Genomic DNA, 16,186 nt, shown 5'->3' on the forward strand with positions numbered 1-16,186 from the left:
GTATTCGTGCCTACTATATTCCGTTGTGCTGATGCAAAGCAAGAATTTCATTGTCCTATCTGGGACTTATGACAGTAAAGCTCTTGACTTGACTTAAAGTGGTGTTTGCAGAGGTCTAGAGACGGAGCACCAGCTCCAATTTTATCTCTCTACAGTCCATCATCAGTGGGTAGAAAATTAATATTCATACCATTGTAAAAGAGGGTGAAATATTTGCCCAATCTCCAAATTTCGGAATTAATCTTCTGGAAATTTGTTACCTTGTTTATATTTATCATATGATAGTTATTTTATTGAAAAATATTTCTGTGCTTTCTATTAAGATCAATAGATTTTCTGACCAAATTGATTTTTTTTCAAAGGAGAAAAGAGAAAAATGACAGAATCTTATAATATGGATGATGCAAAGAGACTAAGAGTTTTGGGGGACATTCCTCTGGAGCTGGTGAATGAAGTAATGTCAACTATCACAGATCCAGCTGCTATGTTAGGTCCAGAGGTACGTGCATCTCATCCTATTTGTATGAATTCTTGCTGGGAGCTGCATGACCTGTAGTTCATCTTCACTATGTTGTTATTTTGTTAAGTCTGTTTATTTAAAAGAAAATATTTATGTCACTTTCCCTTTTAACCTTCTCTGTCAGTATTCATAAAATTATTAATCGATTGAATTATTTTCAAAAAAGTGACTACATCATGAATTGTAGGATGGCCAGAGACATGGCTGAAGGAATCTAATCCTGAAAACAATGTGAGATGATGTGTTTTGAGAGGACTAATTAGGTTAGGATATAAACAAAGAATGGTTGACCCTAGGGAGTACTGAGGAGTACATAGGGTCCTTCATTTACATGTCCAAGGATTCTGAAGATAGCAGAACAGGTAGATAAGCTGCTGAAGAAGGCATATAGGATACTTGCTATCTAGCCAGGGAATAGTATAGGGTGATCATGGTACAACTAAATACAATAATAGTTAGACCCCATCTGGAGTACTATGTGCAGTTCTAGTTATTACATTATAGGAAGCACGTGAATACACTGGAGCGAATGCAGGGATGTTTCACCAGGATGTTGCCTGGGATGGAATGCTTCAGCTATGAGGATAAATTGGATGGGCTGAATTAGTTTTCCATGTAGCCGAGAAGGCTGAGAGGAGATAAGATTGAGCTATATAAAATTAAGATGGTCATAGATAGTGAGAAACCTTTCCCCTTAGCAGAGGTGTCTATGACCAGAGCATCAAAGTTTAGGGTAAGGGATAGAACATTTAGGGGAGATTTGAAGGAGAATTCTTTGGTCCAGAGGATGAATGAAACTTGAAATGCGCTGCCAAATGGATGCTGGAATCAGGTACTCTCATAGCATTTAAAATTTTAGATGAATACTTGAAACCTTATGACATAGAAAACTACCGGCCAACTGCTGGAAAATTAGGTTAATAAAGAAAGGTACTCGATTACAAGTCTTCAACAACAATGTCATCTAAAAATACATTATCAGTATGCAAACAGCATCCAGTTCCATCATGCTGCCATCTCCTCAATCACTCCATTTCTTCCAAAGTATTAGACAGTTTATCACATGACCAGTGCTGGATGAGCAGACATTTCCACCAGATATATTGTCTTTGGTCCCCATTCATACACCCTATCCCTGCATGCTGGTTCCATTTCTCTGCCTGACTATTGCCAATGACCGTCAGTCTGCCTTGAGCCTGCCGTGTCTTTGTTTCAATGTAGCTCAGTTGTTGCAGGCTCTTTTTAATAATAATAATAATAATGCATTTTATTTGCTGGCGCCTTTCTGGACACCCAAGGACACCTTACAGGACATAAAATCACAATACATTTATCAATATTAAAATCAAGTTGATTAAAAACAAAAATACACAAAACATTTTAAGTCATTAAAATCAGGGTGAACATGGTGGAAGTTAGTATGCTAATCTAAACAGTTGTGTTTTGAGTTGTGATTTGAATTGATCGATAGTGTCCAGGTGACGGATGGGAGGTGGGAGAGTGTTCCAGAGACGTGGGGCAGAGCAGCTGAAGGCTCTGGCACCCATGGTGCTGAGTCTAAATGTGGGGACAGTTAAAATTGCAGCTGAGGAGGAACGAAGTGACCGGGAAGGAGTGTATGGTAGCAGCAGGTCAGAGAGGTATTGGGGAGCAAGGTGGTGTAGGGCTTTGAAGGTCAGCAGTAAAATTTTGTAGTTAATCCGGTGGTGCACAGGGAGCCAGTGGAGCTGAGTGAGGATGGGTGTGATGTGGTCCGATGATCTGGTGCGGGTGATGATCCGGGCTGCAGAGTTCTGAATGCATTGGAGGCGATGAAGAAGTTTATTGGAGGTGCAAGTGAGGAGGGCGTTGCAGTAATCGATGCGGGATGTGACCAGAGCGTGGATGAGGACTTTTGTATTGTCTTTGGAGAGGGAGGGGATGGAGTCTGGAGATGTTGCGGAGATGAAAGTATGCAGAGCGTGTGATATTGCTGATGTGGGGGCCAAAGGAAAGTGTACTGTCCAGAATGACGCCGAGACTTTTGACATGGGAGGAGGTGGGTATGGGTGAGCCATCAACTGAAATGGTGAACGGGTGGGTTTTGGAGAGTGTGGACTTTGAGCCAATTAGCATGATATCTGTTTTATTTCCATTGAGTTTTAGAAGGTTGAGTGACATCCAGTTGCTGATAGCTTGAAGACAGGTGGTGAGGGCAGTTGGGGGAAGGGAGGTGTTTTTCTCTATATTATTTTAAATAACGAAGTAACTATGTAGTTTTAAGCTTGAGATGGCCTGTATATGCCATCATAAAAATATAATTTCTAATTTAGTTATGACTTTGCTTTTGTTCTATATGATCTCGTGATGTGATGCTCTATTTTACTGAGACTTTTATTAAATTGTAATCAGTTTAAAGCCAAAAAGATCTAAAGGCAAATTGTCGTAACTTGTGTTCTGTGATTCACAAGACCAGCTTGCTATCTGCACATGCAGCCAGAGATGAGGCGGCAAGACTTGAAGAAAGAAGAGGTGTTATCGAGTTCCATGTTGTAGGAAACTCTCTAGCCCAAAAACCAAACAAAAAAATGATGATGTGGCTAGTAGGACTACAGAATGTGTTTTCCCATCAGTTACCAAGGATGCCGAAGGAATACATCACCCGGCTTGTCTTTGACCCGTGAGTTCCAGTTTTCTCCATGGCTTACAACTGATGCTAACTGTTGTGAATGCAGTGAGTGAGTTATAGTCCAATGCCCATTTGGAACATTGAAGCAAGGTTTAGTTTTTATCCTGTGCACAAATGCCCAAAGTGTGTGTGTTAGGACTGGCAATTCCCAGCAATGCCCCCACAATCGCACACAAACCTCGCCTTAAGCTTTTACACTAGTTCTACTCACCATTGTGCAGTGAAGTTTGTGTGATGAGAACATTGCAGGAGAGGCCAGAATGTTGAAGGGAAGAAGTCAAAAAGGTGAATGAAAGATGGGATTGGGGAAGGAGATGATCAGAGGGGATACTCAGAGGGTGTGGAAGAATTTGGTGATCTAGGAAGAAGATTGTAGGGTGGCAGAAACGACCAGATGATTTGTAGGTAGGAGGCTGTGTTGATCTATTGATGCTGGGGTGAGGGAGGGAGTTGGCCAGGGTGAGTGGTACTGAGGTACTGGGGTGTTCATGACTATCCCTGAAACTAAAGGGCCTGTCCCACGAGCATGCGGCGAGTGCGACCAAACCGGAAACGTGGGCCGCGCGGAGGTCGAGTGAGTGACGTGAAGTTCGAGCGAAGTCCGTGCGTGACGTACGACGTTAAGACGCTGTGCGCATGCCCGTCGAGGCGTGCGTCCAGCGTCGAGGCGGCTGCGGGCCGGTAGGCCGTTTCCGTGCAGAATTTTTGAACACAGTCAGTTTTTCGGAGCCCAGCGCGATGTCGGGACCGACTCCGCACAACTCCATACGGCTCCAGCGATCGAAGTGGGACCGGCCCCGCGAGGCCGTACGGCTCAAGCGACCACGTTAGGAGTCGCATGCTCGTGGGACAGGCCCTTAACACTACTTTTGTCTGATCAGCATCTGGGTCTTCAGAAATAAGTATCAGAGCAGAGAAAAAAGTGTCGTACAACTTGACCACTTGCTGTGAGGAATATTGGCAAATCATAAAGGCTGTAAAAGGATTGAGTTGACTGATGTTTAATTCAGAATCCGCTTTATTTGGTTATATGTTTGCAGGAAACACAAGACCCTTGCTTTGATCAAGGATGGTCGGGTGATAGGCGGTATCTGTTTCCGGATGTTTGCAACACAAGGTTTTACGGAGATTGTGTTCTGTGCTGTAACCTCAAATGAACAAGTTAAGGTAGGTGTGAATATTAAAAATAACTATTTTGTTCATCACCGTGCAATAAATTCAAATAAATGGTCTCTAATGTCTAAAATATTTTAAGATAGTAGCAGATCTGGGACTATGTAATTCCAGTTTGATTGTGGCTTCATTCTGGCAATGGACATAGTGAGGTCACGTGCAAACTGGAGAAACAGTACCTCATATTCTACTTAGCTAGCTTGCAACCCAACAGCATGAACATTGAATCCTCCAATTTCAAGTAATAACCCCACTACCCCCTACCTTTCCCATGCTGCCCCCACATATTTTTTCCACCATCCCCCAACCCCCAGTCACCCATGTTCCCTTCCCCTCCATTGTAAACTCATCTCCCATACCCGGTTTCCCTTTTACCCCCTCCTTTCCCCTCCCCTCTGTCCCTTTCCACCCAAACCCCTCCCTCCAGCTATACACTTTGCTCCTCTCCTTAGCTAACACCCTTTCCCCCCCCTCTTTTTCACCTCTAGCCTTTGTCTCTTATTTCACTCATTTGCCAATCAATCCCTCCTCACGTGTATCCACCTATCGATTGTCAGACTTTGTCTGCCCTCTCTCACTTTTCCAGCTCCCCCCCCCCCCCCCCCCTCCCACCTATTCCATGTCTGAAGAAGGCTTCTGACGTGAAACCTTGTTTGTCCATTCCCTCCACAGATACTGCTTTACCCACTGAGTTCCTCCAGCACTTTGTGTTTTGACCATATAATTCATGCTTTTTTTAAATCAATGCCCACAGATTTGTTGCAGTATAAAAGGTCAGTTGACTCTTTGAGCCCATGCCACCTTCCTCTTGGTAATATACTTTTAAATCTAAAATGATGTCCACTCGAATGCATGTATTGAAATCCAATTGCCATGGGTTTGGCTATTAATTTAAGTTCGTAAAATCTCTTCATAGTACAATAGACAGATGTGGTCCCAACACAGATCCTTGCACAACCAGAGTGGTCATATTTTGACAATTAGAATACCTGCCCTCTTTACCTTCCCTGCTTCCCGCCGTGGAACCATTTTCCCAATCATAAGGTCATAAGGAATAGGAGGAATTAGATCAATAATTTGCCTTCAATCAACATATAAACTTTACAGAAGGGGCCATTAGTTGGTATTTGAAAGCAAGAAGCAAGGATAATCTGCCCCAGCTCACCCACTCCCATCCAGGACAGATTGGTGAGACAAGCTTAATCTCTCATGCTACTGAAGATGCAATCAGCTAATTTTGCAGAGACCAGAAAATGGACCTTGCTTGAATGGTTGGGTCAAGATCTGACATTACAAACTGAGCAACCAGTGGTGCTGCAAACAGGGGTGCAGACCACTGTAATTATGCAACATCAAATTCATGAGCCACATTCTTCACTGACGAACCTTGATAGGCATCATTAAAATTGAAATATGGAAATATTAAATGCTTTCAGTGGTAAAGAGTAGGAATTAATGGGCCCTTTTCAGAATGGCAGGCAGTGACTAGTGAGGTCCTGCAAGGCTCGGTGCTGGGACCCCAGTTATTTACGATATTTATTAACGATTTAGACGAGGGAACTTAGATCTCCAAGTTTGCGGATGACACAAAGCTGGGTGGCAGTGTGAGCTGCTATGTGGATGCTATTAGGCTACAAGGTGGATAGGTTGGGTGAGTGGGCAGATGCAGTATAATGTGGTTAATTGGGAAGTTATCCATTTTGGTGGCAAGATCAGGAAGGAAGATTCTTATCTGAATGGTAGACACAAAACGCTGGAGTAACTCAGCGTGTCAGGCAGCATCTCTGGAGAGAAGGAATGGGTGATGTTTTGGGTCGAGACCCTTTTTAAGGGTCCAGCATTTTGTGTCCACCTTCGATTTAAACCAGCATCTACAGTTCTTTCCTACACATTATCTGAATGGTGTCAGATTAGGAGAAAGGGAGGTGCAACGAGACCTGGGTGTGCTTGTACATCAGCCATTGAAAGTAAGCATGCACGTACAGCAGGCAATGAAGAAAGCTTGGCCTTCATTGCAAGAGGATTTGAGTTTACGAGCAAGGAGGTCCTACTGCAGTTGTACAGGGCCCTGGTGAGACCGCACCTGGAGTATTGTGTGCAATTTTGGTCTCCTAATTTGAGGAAGGACATTATTGCTATTGAGGGAGTGCAGCATAGGTTCACCAGGTTAATTCCCAGGATGGCGGGACTGATGTATGATGAAAGAATGGTTCGACTGGGCTTGTATTCACTGGAATTTAGAAGGATGAGAGGGTATTTAATGGAAACATATAAAATTCTTAAAGGATTGAACAGGCTAGATGCAGAAATATTTTCCCGATGTTGGGTGTGTCCAGAACCTGGGGTCACAGTTTAAGAATACGAGGCAGGCCTTTAGGACTGAGATGAGGAAAAACTTTTTCAACCAGAGATTTGTGAATTTGTGGAATTCTCTGCCACAGAAGGCAGTGCAGGCCAGTTCACTGGATGTTTTCAAGAGAGAGTTAGATTTAGCTCTTGGGGCCAAAGGAATCAAGGGATATGGGGAAAATGCAGGAACGGGGTACTGACTTTAGATGACCAACCATGATCATGTTGAATGGCGGTGCTGGCTTGAAGGGCCAAATGGCCGATTCCTGCACCTATTTTTCTATGTAACAATGAGGTGTTTCAGTGTACAGGAAGTTTAATGGAAATGTTAATAAATGTTCAAATAAATAAATTATTAATGTCACCTCAAGCATAGAATGTAGTTCCTTACCAAATGGTCAAATGTTTGTTTCTGCAGGGTTATGGGACCCATCTAATGAATCACCTCAAGGAATATCACATCAAACATAGCATTTTAAACTTTCTCACTTACGCAGATGAATATGCAATTGGCTATTTCAAAAAACAGGTAGGTACCTTTATGGTCTTTATATTCTTTGGGGATCATGGAAGTACATGTGTACGACAAATCTTCAGTGATCACTGATGCAAAACCTAAATTGCAGGGTTTTTTTAACTAGATTTTCATGCAATGTTACTGAAGTTCCCAGACTTTCTCATATGTATTTTGCAATATCATTAATTAAAATGACAATTGCATATCAATGTCTCATGTAAGTTATGAAGTGAACCATTCCCAGCAAATTTAATGAAACTGTGTAACCGAGGTGAACTTAACATCTGTTTCCTGCTTGGATTCTTTCTCGGGTCTTAACCTGAAAAGCAAGTGGGATCCTGCTAATGCATATGGAATCATTACTGTAGGGCCAGGAGAGCAGACATGCTATTCCCAAATCCCACTGAAATATTGTAGATAAGGAATCTTTCCCATGCCCCCTCAGACACCGATCCACTAACATGCCAACTTCTCACATTTTTAATTAATGTGGCTGTACCAGCCAAATTACTGATTAAGATTCATATCTCACAATATTTTGGTAGTTTAGAGGTACTGAGGTGGAATGAAGTTCCCATGTGGGAATATTTAACTTGTCTGTAGCATGGTCAGGTGGTTGGGCTGTCAAAATGACCCCGGTCTTCCACTAACAGGTGTTAGTGTTCTGCCTTTGGCCCACTTAGGCCATGCCAGGAGTTAACATCCAGCTTCTTGTATGATTACCATTCAGAAATATAAAGTAATGTTGCATCAGGGCAGCTATTTCTATGAACAGAAACTGCAATCACAAGGTGCCATTCATATAACATAGCAAAATGCCTCTACATGTTTTAGAGGAGCATTATGAAGCAAAGGCTGGCACTGAAGTAGAAAGGAAATTATGAGGGTAAATAACCATAAGGTAAGACAGAAGGTTCCGTGTGATGAAGTCACCGTCCTCTGAGAGATGAAGGAAGGGAATTCCAGTTCATGGGCCTTGTCAGCTGAAGGTACACTGTGTAACAGTGAAACCATTACAGTTAGAGATGATCATGACGCCAGTATTAGAGCAACGCTAATATTTTGGTGGTTGGAGGTTATTAGAGAGAGGAGGCCTTGAGAACATAGAGGGAATTGAAATCAAGAAAAATAACTTTAAAATAGACATAGATAGATAATGAAGTGGAAAAGCAAATATGAGGGTAGGTGACCATAAGGTTATTATGACCATAAAATAGAATCTTGCTTAACTGTGATTGGTGAATGGAATAATGTAGGCGAGGACACCAGCAGTTTGTTTGGCTTCAAGGTGATAGAGTTAGCAAGTAATGCCAGTCAAGTGATGTGGAAATGTATTCCAAGGTTAACCTCCGAAATGACATGAATGATGAAGAGTGCGATCAATACCGACATTTGCCAGAGAGAGGGATGGACTCGGTATTCCGGGAGCAGAGTTTGTCATTGGCACGAAAACCAACAGTACTGGTCTTCCCAAACTTAGTACATTTCTGTTTGTTAAGACAGACAAGTTGCCTGACAACTTAAGAGACTGACAGTGGGGAAGATGAAACGCAGCAACTTGGAGCACAATTAGTTCATCTGGCCCTTTGAACCAGCTTTGCCATTCAGAGCAATCATGGCTGATCTCAATACCACTTTACCATCCCCTTACACTAACACTATCCTACATACTAGGGACAATTTACAATCTTAACCAAAGCCAATTAATCTACAAATCTGAAGAAGGGTCTCGATCTGAAACATCACCCATTCCTTCTCTCCAGAGATGCTGTCTGTCCCGCTGAGTTACTCCAGCATTTTGTGTCGACTTACAAACCTGAACGTCTTTAGAGTGTGGGAGGAAACCGGAGCAACCAGAAAAACCTATGTGGTCACAGGGAGAATTTACAAACTCCGTACAGACATTACCATAGTCAGGATCGAGCCTGGGTCTCTAGCGCTGTAAGGCAGCAACTCTACCACTGTGCCAGCGTGCAGGATAACTTGCTTCCTCTCCAATTGTGTGGGATCTGAGATGGCTGACAAGACCATTTTGGAATCGTAGACTCTGCCACACATGGCCAGAAATTGCTGACGTTTAGGGCACGTGCGTAGCTTGGGAGCTGGTTCACTCCATCAGCCATTTTCACTGGACTTTTGATTGCTCCAACCAATCTCAAATATGTTCTCATTTTGTGCGGTCACAGTCAGGGATTCCCAAAATGTGCTGGCTTCGCTACAATTTTGTTCAAGACGGCTTTGAAAAAAATCCGTAACCCAATTCCTCTACTTGGTAAACTCTTGCTGTGATGGAGCTCAGAAATGAATGTCCATTTCGAGAGCAAGGTGCCAGGCATATGAATAATGTGGTCCGCCTGGTGTAGCTCACAATGTGCAATTAGGGCCTTGGTGCTGGTAATGTTGATGTGGGAGAGGATATTGACATTAGTTCACATCTGCCTGTCGAAGTGGTGTCTCTCCAGTAATTTGAGGTTCCTACTTTAGTTATTGCATATTCCAGAAACATGCAGGAGGGAGGAATCACTGCTGTTTGATAAATAATTCGTTTTTTTTTGTTGAGTTTGAGGTCTTATTATTTAATGTTGCTGAGATTAATTAAAAAATACAAAGGCTAGCAAAGTGATGAATTTGACTATCGACACCTGCATTTATTGAGAACTGATTCCTAAGCTATGAGAAATGGTTCACATTTTCCAGATTCTTGTCATGAACCTCTTGTGCTGGAGGGTAGCAGAGTCGGGTCAGTAGAGAATCTGTGTTGTGTGGATGTAAACCTTGAGGCCCATCTTCTTGTATGCTTTGATAACTTAGATCTCAGCCTGCAAACATGCATGTGCAAAGATTGTCTACATACAGTAAGTAACCTGATGACTGGAGTTGGGGTGACCTTGGTTCTGGATTGGAACTTCTCCGGGTTCTGTAGAGTAGCTCCATTTAATCAGGAAGCTTGTTGGAGGTGAGGTGCAGCAGTGCATTTAGCAAGATTGAGCAAAGTATTGGGACAATGAAGCAGCCTTGCTTGACACCAGTCTGTACTGAGATTGTACATTAATGTATTTAGTACCAAAAGTCTATACCGATTAAAGCTTCACTGTTTTGTATAACAATTGATTGTGATTCTGTTAGAAAAACAGAAAATGGCTGAAATATCCAGCGGGTCAGGCAGCATCAGAATGAACATTAAGTATAGTCAGAACTTGAAATGTTAGCACCTTTTTCTCTCACAGATGCTGTCTGAGTTTTTTCCAGGTGTATCTGTTTCTATCCAGATTGATAAAATCTGCAGGAATTTGTTTTTCCATTATTAATCACGTGGTATTGATGTTGAAATCGTACGGCATCTGAATGTTGTAAACTTTGTACTATTAGACTGAAGAGAAATTTACTTTCTACTTTCAGTGTGATTCTCAAAACTAAAAATGCTGTATAATATTCATGGGCTGCATTATATTCAATGGGCTATTTTATTTAAAAAAATAAATGGACTTGCTAATTAACTGTTGCAGGCTGCAAGTGCTTCACTGTTAATCACCACTTATGAATGAGGCATATGTCAGCATGCAAAATTGATCCGTAACTAATCCAATTAGGATTCGATACAATTTGCATTCACTTAGACCTAGAAATAACTGAACTAAATGTGTCTGTAATGATCAGATATCCTCTTAATTGCTCAGGGTAGGTAAATCTTACGGTCTGGTTACATTTTGTAAATTATACTTTTCAATTAAATAACTGCAACTAAAGTCCAACCAATTTAATTATGTTGTATCTGAGCAACTGGTCTTTCCTGTAAATAATTTACAGAGTGTGTTCATGGGTAAAAGCTCAAGAAAGGTTAACCCATTAAATGTGATTTTGTTTTTGAGAATTCATTTTCTATTTAACGGTGCATTGAATGCAAAAGGGCTTTTGGCAATTTATTTTATATTTAACTTCAAGCGTAGAATCCAAAAAAGAATCAAAAAAGAGATTCTGTATTTTTTTCAGGGATTCTCAAAGGATATAAAAGTTCCAAAGGTGAGATATGTTGGGTACATTAAGGACTATGAAGGCGCGACTCTGATGGGGTGTGAGCTCAATCCACGGATCCCATACACTGAATTCTCTGTGATCATAAAGAAGCAGAAAGAGGTGAATGCTTGCATTACCGTGCTGATGTTTTATTTTCTACCATTTCCTCAACTGTGCCTTAGGTTGGAAGTCAAGCTATCAAGTTTACTTCCAGGATATAAAACTGTATTTATGCTAAAAATGAAATTAGTTCTAATTAGTATTGCTGTACTCGGGGAAGTATAATATTCATTGGATTAAATTCAAGTCTTAATAACAAATATTGCTTTTTTTCATATTGGATTCTTTGACCAAAAATGATTAAATGCAGGTGACTGACAGACTTTATTTCCCAATAATGTTGTATGAATCACCGTTCTGTGTAACCAATAAAATACTAATTTTTTTCTGTAAAGGCACTGATTCCTTTTTGTCCAGTTTCTAGCCCATCTTCCCGTAGACACCGTCTCCTGCGGTGAAGTTTCTGAAATATCCTTTGTTCTCAACTAAGGTGTTCCCCTCAGAGATCTTAATCGTCTATGTCTGACTTCTTGTTTCTAAATCCTTCACTTTCACACCAATGACATTCCCAACCTCCAATCCCAGTAAATATCCTGACTACATTCCATCAGCACCGGGACATTGTCAGATATCTTTGGCATCTTCCTGCAGTTAGAATCGTGGCCAAACAATTCAATTACTTGGTCTGAAAAAGTGTCCTGACCCCAAAAAACTGCCTGTGCATTCCCTCCACATATGCTGCCTGATCTGCTGAGTTTCTCCAAAATTTAGTTTTATTCTAGAATCCAGCATCTGCAGCTCCTGTGTCTTGACAATCATTTACTTTCCTCTTGGTGATTAACCATAACCATATAACCGTATAACATTAATATTTCTTCCAAATCTCTACCAGTCTGAGGCCTGGCGCCAACTCTCAGACACACCCTCATACTTATCCTTGGACCATGACCTCACAGATGAGCACCAGGCCATTATCTCAAACACCATCACGGGCTTCATCACTTCCGGCTCCCTGCCCTCCCAAGCCTCCAACCTCATCGTTCCCCAGCCCCTCACGGCCCGATTTTACCTTCTCCCCAAAATCCACAAACCTGACTGTCCTAGCAGACCCATTGTTTATGCTTGTTCTTGTCCCACCAAACCTATTTCCACATACCTCGACTCCATCCTATCCCCCCCCCCCTGGTCAAATCCCTCCCTACCTATGCCCAAGACGCCTCACACGCTCTTCGACTCCTCCATGACCTTCGTTTTCCAGGCACCCACTCCCTCATCTTCACCATGGATGTCCAGTCATTCTACACCTCCATCCCCCATCAGGAGGGTCTTAAAGCCTTCCTTGACCGCAGAACCAACCAATCCCCGTCTACAAATACTCTCCTCCGCCTAGCGGAGCTGGTCCTGACCCTCAACAACTTTTCTTTTGACTCCTCCCATTTCCACCAAATCCAAGGCATAGCTATGGACACGCGCATGGTCCCCAGCTATGCTTGCCTCTTCATGGGTACGTCGAACAATCCTTGTTCGAGGCGTACCGTGGCCCTATCCCCGAACTCTACCTCCATTACATTGACGACTGCATTGATGCTACCTCCTGCACCCATGCAGAACTCACTGACTTCATCCATTTCACCACTAACTTCCATCCGGCACTCAAATTCACCTGGACCATTTCCGACATCTCCCACTGTTTCTAGACCTCACTATTTCCATCGCAGGTATCAGACTACTGACCGAAATCTACTACAAACCCACTGACTCCCATGGCTATCTGGGATACACTTCTTCTCACCCTGCTTCCTCTATCCCCTACTCCCAATTCCTCCGTCTACACTGCATCTGCACCCAGGATGAGGTGTTCCAAACCGGGGCATCGGAGATGTGCTCATTCTTTAGGGAGCGGGGGTTCCCCTCTTCGACTATAGATGAGGCTCTCACCAGGGTCTCCTCTATGTCCCGTAGCTCCGCTCTCACTCCTCATCCCCCCCACTCGTAACAAGGACAGAGTCCCCCTTGTCCTCACCTTCCACTCCACCAGCCGCCACATACAACAGATAATCCTCCAACATTTTCGCCACCTCCAACGGGATCCCACCACTGGCCACATCTTCGGCTTTCCATTTCGGCTTTCCGCAGAGACCGCTCCCTCCCTGGTCAACTCGTCCCTTCCCACACAAACACACAAAACACAAAAAACAAAACACAAACCCCAGTACATTCCCTTGCAACCGCAGGAAATGCTACATTTGTCACTTTACCTCCCTCCTCGACTCCATCCAAGGTCCCAAGCAGTCTTTCCAGGTGAGGCAGAGGTTCACCTGCACCTCCTCCAACTTCATCTATTGCATCCGCTGCTCCAGGTGTCAGCTGCTCTACATCGGTGAGACCAAGCGAGGCTTGGCGATCGCTTCGCTCAACACCTCCGCTAAGTTCGCAATAACCAACCTGATCTCCCGGTGGCTCAGCACTTCAACTCCCTCTCCCATTCCGAATCCGACCTTTCTGTCCTGGGCCTCCTCCATGGCCAGAGTGCGTCCAACCGCAAATTGGGAGGAGCAGCACCTCATATTTTGCTTGGGCAGTTTACACCCCAGCGGTATGAACATTGACTTCTCCAATTTCAGGTAGTCCTTGCTTTCTCCCTTCTTCCCCTCCCCTTCCCAGCTCTCCCTCAGCCTACTGTCTCCGCCTCTTCCTTTCTTCTTCCCGCCCCCCCCCCCCTCCTCCACATCAGTCTGAAGAAGGGTCTCAACCTGAAACGTCACCTATCCCTTCGCTCCATAGATGCTGCCTCCCCCGCTGAGTTTCTCCAGCATTTTTGTCTACCTTCGATTTTCCAGCATCTGCAGTTCTTTCTCAAATATATTCTTATTGCCTCTTTTCCTTTCCTTTTCGAATTTTCCTATGCCACCCTCCAATTTAGCTTGTATTCCAAAAAAATACAGCACCCATAGCGTTGGCTTGACTTTCATACTTACAGAATCCCATGGACCTGCTGCATATTCAACAGTTTATTTATATTTTATGACTTGAATGTTTTCTTTAATCTGTTCTGTATAGCACAGTGATTGAAGAATCTGTTACATGTTATTTTTTTATATCCCTAATTATTGCACACCTTTTCCTTAAGATCATTAAAAAGTTGATAGAAAGAAAACAAGCACAGATCCGAAAGGTGTACCCAGGACTCTCCTGCTTTAAAGAAGGGGTGCGACAAATTCCCATTGAAAGTATACCTGGAATAAGTAAGCAACCTTGCACAGGTTTGCAATATTTTGGCCATTCTTTATAATGAAACCTGAATATGTTATCCAATACCAATTTTAAAATTGAACATGAGTATAGTGGACCAGAGCTGAATGTGATTTGATTTATCAACAGAGGAATCTGGTTGGAAACCTTGCGGAAAAGAAAGAGGGTAAGTCTGTTTTAAAGAAAAAAAATTAAAAAGCAAGAGAGCTTTAAAATAGATTGGGTAAAGGATGAAATAAAATGTCCTTTGTTGACCACCAGTAAATGCAAAGCCAATTATTTTTGTGTCTATATAAGTATTGTTTTTTATGGCATCCACTCTTCTCCTGTCCAGTCAGTCACTTATCTGAACTATGAGACACTTTGTAAAAACCTGGTGTTCTGTTCACCCAAACGTTGACTTTAAACTTAATATATTATCTATAGCCACTGACACAAGACTCCAAGAACAAGTCGGAGGATGGGTATTCAGTACTGTCTGTATACTGCACTGTACTGCCAGTGAATGCTTCACTGCCTGGCTCTGTTTAAAGCCTTCCTATTACTTAGAAAGTCACAAGGTAGGAGTGTAATAGAAGACTTTCTATTTGCTCTGTTGGCTGTAACTGCAGCAATAGATTTTAAACTGATAGCAAATAGGATAAAGCAGTTTGCTTAAACAGTACCCATCCACCACACCACATATGTGATGTATCTTTTCATTACCTTGAACTGCAGCAAGCTGTCATGGTTTCTTGAAGTAGCTTCTAAACTTCCCCACAGCCTCGTCCATGTTAACAGGATGAAAACACAAACAGTTATAGAGAGATGCAACAGGGAGACGGGTCTTTCAGCCCCACCAAGTTTGCACCGATCATCAGTCACCCATTTTACACCAATCCAACCCAAGCCCATTAATAAAATATTCTCACACTAGAAGCAATGTACCTACCATCCCACATGTCTTTGAGATGTAGGAGGTTCATATGAGGATATACTGGAGAGAACGTATAAACTCCACACAGACAGCGCCAGGAGTCAGTATTGAACATGGGCTGTTGGAGCAGTGCGGCAGCAGCTCTATTAAAGTGTGCATCATTTTTAGGTTTGGGTTATTATTGTTATATGTACTGAGATACAGTGAAAAGCTTTGTATTTCATGCTATTCAAACAGATTAGATATACCATACATATATGCAATCATCAATCGTGTTCTACACAGTATTCCAACACCAATGGTGTTCCACCGAATGTGGGAGTGCAGCGTAAGTTCACAAGGTTAATTCCCGGGATGGCGGGACTGTCATATGCTGACAGAATGGAGCAGCTGGACTTGTACACTCTGGAGTTTAGAAGGATGAGAGGGAATCTCATTGAAACATATAAGATTGTTAAGGGCTTTGACACACTAGAGGCAGGAAACATGTTCCCGATGTTGGGGGAGTCCAGAACCAGGGGCCACGGTTTAAGAATAAGGAGTAAGCCATTTAGAACGGAGACGAGGAAACACTTCTTCTCACAGAGAGTGGTGAGTCTGTGGAATTCTCTGCCTCAGAGGGCGGTGGAGGCAGGTTCTCTGGATGCTTTCAAGAGAGAGCTAGATAGGGCTCTTAAAAATAGCGGAGTCAGGGGATATGGGGAGAAGGCAGGAACG

General features: G+C 42.8%; 1 protein-coding gene across 4 annotated transcripts in view; it reads left to right on the forward strand.

Annotated features, from left to right (window-relative positions):
• The window catches only part of kat2b (lysine acetyltransferase 2B), an 80,574-nt gene that overhangs the window by 55,031 nt on the left and 9,357 nt on the right, over positions 1–16,186 (forward strand). For 2 of the 4 annotated variants that reach the window (XM_033012146.1, XM_033012161.1), the window contains exons 9-15: positions 363–499; positions 2,971–3,179; positions 4,229–4,355; positions 7,129–7,239; positions 11,218–11,361; positions 14,432–14,564; positions 14,683–14,719. In XM_033012146.1, coding sequence (XP_032868037.1) covers positions 363–499; positions 2,971–3,179; positions 4,229–4,355; positions 7,129–7,239; positions 11,218–11,361; positions 14,432–14,564; positions 14,683–14,719 — 898 coding nt within the window. The remainder of the gene's footprint in view (positions 1–362; positions 500–2,970; positions 3,180–4,228; positions 4,356–7,128; positions 7,240–11,217; positions 11,362–14,431; positions 14,565–14,682; positions 14,720–16,186) is intronic. The other 2 variants (XM_033012154.1, XM_033012171.1) reach the window with 1 other exon arrangement.

Source organism: Amblyraja radiata, chromosome 2, assembly GCF_010909765.2.
Source record: "Amblyraja radiata isolate CabotCenter1 chromosome 2, sAmbRad1.1.pri, whole genome shotgun sequence".
Taxonomy (NCBI): Eukaryota; Metazoa; Chordata; class Chondrichthyes; order Rajiformes; family Rajidae; genus Amblyraja; species Amblyraja radiata.